The sequence below is a fragment of the Lepus europaeus genome, chromosome 4 (assembly GCF_033115175.1).
Source record: "Lepus europaeus isolate LE1 chromosome 4, mLepTim1.pri, whole genome shotgun sequence".
Classification (NCBI taxonomy): domain Eukaryota; kingdom Metazoa; phylum Chordata; class Mammalia; order Lagomorpha; family Leporidae; genus Lepus; species Lepus europaeus.
The window spans coordinates 158,692,562-158,698,820 of record NC_084830.1 but is presented as its reverse complement, the minus strand read 5'-3'; the positions used below and the strand labels follow the sequence as shown (position 1 = coordinate 158,698,820).

At 37.2% G+C, this 6,259-nt stretch overlaps 1 protein-coding gene across 3 annotated transcripts in view; it reads right to left on the bottom strand.

Annotated features, from left to right (window-relative positions):
• Window positions 1-360: 360 nt before the first annotated feature.
• Window positions 361-6,259, bottom strand: part of DTWD2 (DTW domain containing 2) — a 235,031-nt gene continuing 229,132 nt past the window's right edge. For 2 of the 3 annotated variants that reach the window (XM_062189280.1, XM_062189281.1), the window contains 2 exons: window positions 4,133-4,261; window positions 361-1,810 (listed from right to left, as the gene is read on the bottom strand). In XM_062189280.1, coding sequence (XP_062045264.1) covers window positions 1,640-1,810; window positions 4,133-4,261 — 300 coding nt within the window. In that variant the 3' untranslated portion in view covers window positions 361-1,639. Of the gene's footprint in view, window positions 1,811-4,132; window positions 4,262-6,259 lie in introns of those variants that run through there. The other variant, XM_062189282.1, reaches the window with a different exon arrangement.

Genomic DNA, 6,259 nt, shown 5'->3' with positions numbered 1-6,259 from the left:
TAAGAGTTCAGTATAAAAAATACAAAAATATGTAAAATGAGTTGAGAAATCAGTAAAATAATTTGGAAAACTATGTCTTTTCTTAAAGAAAATTTTATGCATTTACAAAAACACTAAATTTTAAACTTTTATAAGTATTCAAAAATGCCCTAATGTCTTGCATTTAAAAGACAAAATTGGAAATTAATTGAAAAAGTCAACACAAAGTAAAATTTTGAGATAAAGATGTCATCTTACATAAGAATTTTCTTTTTTAAAGAATCAGTAGTAAACACTGCAGGAAAGTAATGAAATTTAATTTCAAAAATAACAAAAAAAAATACTGTGTGATGATTTTAACTCATTTAAGACACCAGTATGTATCATCATATACTATTTCTTTATTATCCCAAAAAACCCTGACATCAGGCACTTTCAATTATAAATGAAAAAATAAATCAAAATAGAAAATAGAAATCTAAGGTTTTTAATATCGTACAGTGTTTCCTGCAGAGTCCTTCCCAACACCTTTTAAGAAGGGTCTAATCCAGGTCAACATCAGATGGGTAAATGAGCATGAAATCTATCAGAAGCAACCACTGAGGGAAGCTCGTGTTCACACACAGACAAAGGCTCATCAAGCTTACCTTAGAATTCCACATCTAGATTCCTTACAATTTGACATGGGATACAGGAAATTCTAGGAGGCACAAACAAAAAACTAAATGTTGACAAAATGTATACATTACTGCAGTAGATTTATGATAGACATAAATGTACATTTCGTACATGTCTCCCATTCTGTACAAACTCTCAGTAAATATTTTTCCAACAGAGTAGGGGGAATCTGTTCTCTCAAATTGAAGTCTTCACTCACTGGAAAAGATTTAAATAGCCCTCGTTACAGAAATGCATTCTCAAAATGACAGTTGCATTATATTCTACTTCAGTTACTTACATATGACAACTTCAATAAAATTAGTTTACCATAGTCAATAAACCTGTTCGACGAATACTGAAAAAATAAAATTCACCCAGACTGAATGCCAATGAAAACGTATGCTATTCCAATATCATACGCACCTCTTTAAAAATCAGGGCAATTAATGCAACACAAATCACACTGGCTGTGTTCGTCCCTGAAGAATATTTAAAGTTCCCTTACTTCATACTATTTTATGAAATAAGTAAGCTGACTCTACACTTGATCATCATCACTGTCCTTTGTAACTTATTTCAAACTATAGAGTTCATGTACAAGATTGCAAATTGATGTGGGAGTGCTCTGCTTTTGGTCTATACCTAAGTACCCATAAACATTGATGGAAAAACACTGCTTCAACCAGGCATTTTATAAACAAGAATGTCTAACCCCAGGTCAATAATCAACCACATTTTAAATTCTGGATTTGAAATACTGTATTTAGAGGCACACTTTTTTAGAAAACACAAATACAGTCTGAAGTCTTGCTTTCCACTGAGTCGGTGACGTTGTTTTGCTGCTTTGATGGCTATTTGGTGTATGTCCCTTCTTTTGGACAGGATCAGTAGCAACCTAGAATCTTCTTTAGACAGTCAAACACCTAGAACGTTAAACTATATGAAAATTTAGCTTGGTAAGGTTATGTGGAAACAAGTAAACAAGCACCGTAAGAATGCACTAGATTTTGACGCTGTTCATCAGCAGTTCCATTTTCCTGAGCTTGCGTTTGTTCTTGGGCATTGGCTTGGGGTACAGTCCATGCTCCAGGAGGTGCTCCTTGCTGAGGCGAACCTGCGCCCCGTGCTGAAGCTGGAAAGAGCACAGAGCGCGAAGAGGGCGAAGCAAAGCCTGTGAAGGAAACAGAGGACAGAAAACGTGTGGGACGACCACAACTCCTGCTACTCGTCTGCAGAAGCAGGGGTCCCCAAGCTTCCTTTTACTAAGGCTGGCCCTTACCTAGGAAAAGAAGCAGACCGTCTAATAAATATACAACTACTTCTAAGCAAATAATGTCTTAAAACTCATACCCCACATTCCACTAAGTTATGCAATAAAGAATGCAAATACTGATTTTCTATTTGGTAATAAAGTATGAACTTAGTTTTACACATTAACTTATTCAAACACCATGAAAACTTCTTGCTTTTATAATAATTTAATAATTCAGTTTCACAAATCAATGCAAGCCTTCTGACACTGTGAACAATTAGATGACTGCAGCAGTGGGTGTTTTATTATTATTTATAACCAGTTTCCATCACTGCCAAACTCAAAGCTCCATAGAACTGCAACTAACATCCAGGTCCAGACATGGGAACAAAGGCTATAAATCCACAGAAGACTTCTTCCTGAACCAAAGAACATTAGATTTTCCCAGAATTAAAGAATATTATACTCTTCCCTCAAGATGGGAACTTTTAATGGTTCCTTGGTGTTAGGTTGCCTAAGTCCAAAATTCTACTTCAATAGAGTAGAAAGTAGAGACTGCACAGAAAGTAAATTTAAACAACAGCACAGGAAGCCGCCGTCCTCTTAAGATAACTGTAAAGAGTATAACTGTTTTTGCTCAAGAATGCTAGGCTGATGGCCGGTTATATGGGAGCATGGGACCAAGTTACAGGACAGCAAGAAGGGTCTAGAATACTACCTCGTCATTTAGGGTAAGAATCCGGGGTCCCTTTTGAATTTCTTGTTCTCAAAGCAGAGAGAACAGAGAAAGTGAAATTGACTAGTCCCCAAATGAAGTCTACTCACAACCAAACAACCCCAGGAGCCTACTTCTGAAAGCCAGCTTCCTTCTAAAGACTCCACCTCTGATGTTCTCCATAGTTTAGGGCAGGAGAGAAAGAAAGCAGTTTAGTGCTCTCCTCTGGCACTCTCCACACATGCTGTGCTCTTGAAACCATTTTGTCAGCTTTAGGATTAATACCTTGGTAACTAATCCAGGTACTCTGAACTGAACTTTAATACTGAAATCTTCATGGCTAAGACACACCTCTATAACAGTAATCACAGCACACAGTGAGTGAGGAAGCAAGTGGGAAGGCAGGAAGGAATAGTTCACATGTGTGTGCACATGTGTGTTCTTGTGTATGTGTATGTGTGTGCAATGAGCTATACACTCCATACTATAACTATTTTCCTTGAATTACATCTTTCAAAAGTTTTCAATTACTGAGAAACTCTAACAGTTTAAGTGTAGCTATTTCTTTGGCCACATGCACAAGATTTCTGTGGCCAGCATTGTGGCGTAGTGGGTTAAGCTGCAGGAGGCAGCACTGGCATCCCATGAGTGAGGGCTCAAGTCACAGCTACTGCAATTCCAATCCATCTGCCTGCTGAGGCGCCCAGAGAACGCGGCAGATGAGACCCCGGTGACTCATGTGGAAGACTCCATCAACTCCTGGCTCCTGGCCTCAGGGCCCCAGCCATGCAGCCATTTGTGGAGTGAACCAGCGGATACACAATTTCTCTCTCTGAAATTCTGCCTTCCAGATAAATAAATCTTAAAGCATACACACACAGGTTTTAAATGTCTCCCCCAAAATTGAAGAGTAGTAGGTTCACTAAGACACTACTCTTTGCTGATGATTACGAATTATATTTGTAATCATTAGACTTTCATGGAAATTAAATAAAATGATGTCTGTATATTATAACCTTTTCATATTCTCTAGGGATTTTTCTCAAAAAAATGTATCTTTTTTTTTTTTACACCTAAGTGAGGGTAGATAAGGTAAACTGGAATTTAGCATACCTTCTCAAATAAAAGCACAAATGCTGTAAAACATTGTTACAGAGCTATTTTAATTAAAAAGAAAAATGAAAGAAGTTGAGCATAAGAGAATATAAAATACTAAAAGAGAAAAATACAAAATGAAAAATCTAGCAGAGAAGCCTCCATTTAATGCTGTGATACTTAAACGCAATTTAACATTCTATAAATGCTGTTTGCACAGCTCGGTATGAGTATTTAAGTAATGCAATCTGGAACGCTAAACTAACACAGAAAAACACCAGGGGGAAAAGCAGCTTACAAGAGAACATAAGTTTCTATCACAGATACATTCTACTAGTCACTTGAGTTAGAAATTTAACAAATTAAGCATGTCTAAATTTTCTAAATAAAATCCAATCAAATTCCTACTTTCCTTCCTTCCCAAGACATACCTCTTGTATGTAATTGTTTTTCTCCAGGATAGAAAGAGCAACAGCTGCACACTCCAGTGTAGAAAGGCATCTATTGGTTGGTTGCATCCGAATTACATACTGACTAGAAATGTTGGTTTTTAACTGCACCTGAAACCAAAAACAAAATAGCAGAATGTAATTTGGTTTTCAACTTAAAATTATAAAGTCTGTATCTTGAATAGCAATTACTTTCTTCCCCAAATTGCCAGTAGTCTGAATATCTTTTCTATACAATATGATTTTGTTGTTCTTGTTAAATTGTGAAACCAGAGGGTGGTTATATATGCACTTAACAAAAGAAGATATACCCAGAATATACACAAACTCCTGCCTACCCAAAGTAAAAAGACCAGTGCCTCTCCCCCAGTGGGGAAAGGTGGGAATGTACACTTCACAGTAGATGATGTAAGAATGACAAACATATACAAGAAAAAAGTGTTTAACAGTGATATGTCACATCCACTAGAGTACCAAAAACCAAAGAGACTAACACAATCAAATGGTGAGGATTAGGAGCAAACGCAACTCCCAGACACTGCAGTGAGAGTTGGCATGGTACAATCTTTAGAGAACAGACGACTTTTTCAACATTATGGTTTATCCTCCCATTGTTTCTCAGTATAAACTGGCAGGTGTATTCTGTGTGTCTCTAAACAGCACACACACACACAAGTGTGCACATTGCAATGCAGAATGCTACGCACACTTTTCTCCGTGGAGACAGTATTTTAGCTGACACCTGAACACTTGAGACTGATCAGACATAAAGTGAATGTGTACATTTTGGGCATGTGACTCAGATCTTAATTAAATGATATTCAAGCAACCTCACACTCAGAAAGTTAAATTACTATCCCACACTCTGATAGGAATCGCATTAAGGACATGTGGTTGACCAGAATTCCATTCATAAAATGTGTGAACATGAGGACTGGAGGTAGTGATGCCTAAGTATTAATGTACAGACACTTACTAAAATCAATGTCCTTTCCTGTTTTCCAGTCTCATCAAAGCCCTGCGAGTCTCTCATTCCTTCCACCAACAAAACTTGTCCACCCCAGCATCTTGTCCCCCCACTGCAGCTCATGCAGCCCCCATGACAAAAAAATACACTTCTTCCCTCTGTGCTTTCTGTTCAAGAATTATCGTGGACAACTTGGATGCTTTGTTTCTTCAGGGAAGGGGAGGAGCTTAAAGAAATTTAAACTTCTGTAAAGAAGTCTATTATTTCAGGGAGTTTATAATGTATCATGTTAAAAGACTACAGAATATCCTACACAAACAACCCTCTAGGAATGATACAGTGACCAACTGGACATAGTGAAAGACTGTCACACTAGTAGCATCTATTACCAGACAACTAAACACTAATGTGGTCTTCTCACAGCTCATTTCATGCTTTTGTACTATTCTACCTTTATCACACCTGATTCAATCAGCAGATGAGCAAACGCATGACGAAACCTGTTGACGCGGCTTCTTGAGAAGTCACAGGCATCATAAGGAAGGAAGGAAGGAAGGAAGGAAGGAAGGAAGGAAATGGGAGGAGGAATAGCAAAGACCCTTGGGATACAAGTAACATTTCGTTCTTAATTTCGGTGTTGATTATCAACATGATCAGAGGAACAAGAACTCATTTATCTGTAAACTTAGGTGCAGTTCTTGGTATGCATACTGTATTTCAGTAAAAAGTCTTTTTTAAAAAGTAGCTTTTTCATATAGTCCTTAACAAATTTTAGCATAAAAAGTAGAAATCTCTGGACCAATTCCTATTTATTCACAACAACGGTTTATGAACTCAAGTGTCTTATGAACAATGCTATGGCAACTGATTTTTGCTCAACTCATCCAATTGGAGTATTTTTACATATCTGCAATTCTCCATATTGAGATTACATCAATTTATACATTTTGTTAGGAAATCTAAGTTAGAAACATAAGTATTCAGGATATTAGTAGCTGACTCACTAGTCCTGCCTAAATAATACGCAATTTAAAATGCCTTGCTGATTAAACATTTTCTGCTGAAGAGAAACTTCATTTAACAGTTAAAAACTGACTTCAAAAGCTGCCATGGTAGGGCCAGCGCTGTGGCACAGCGTCAGC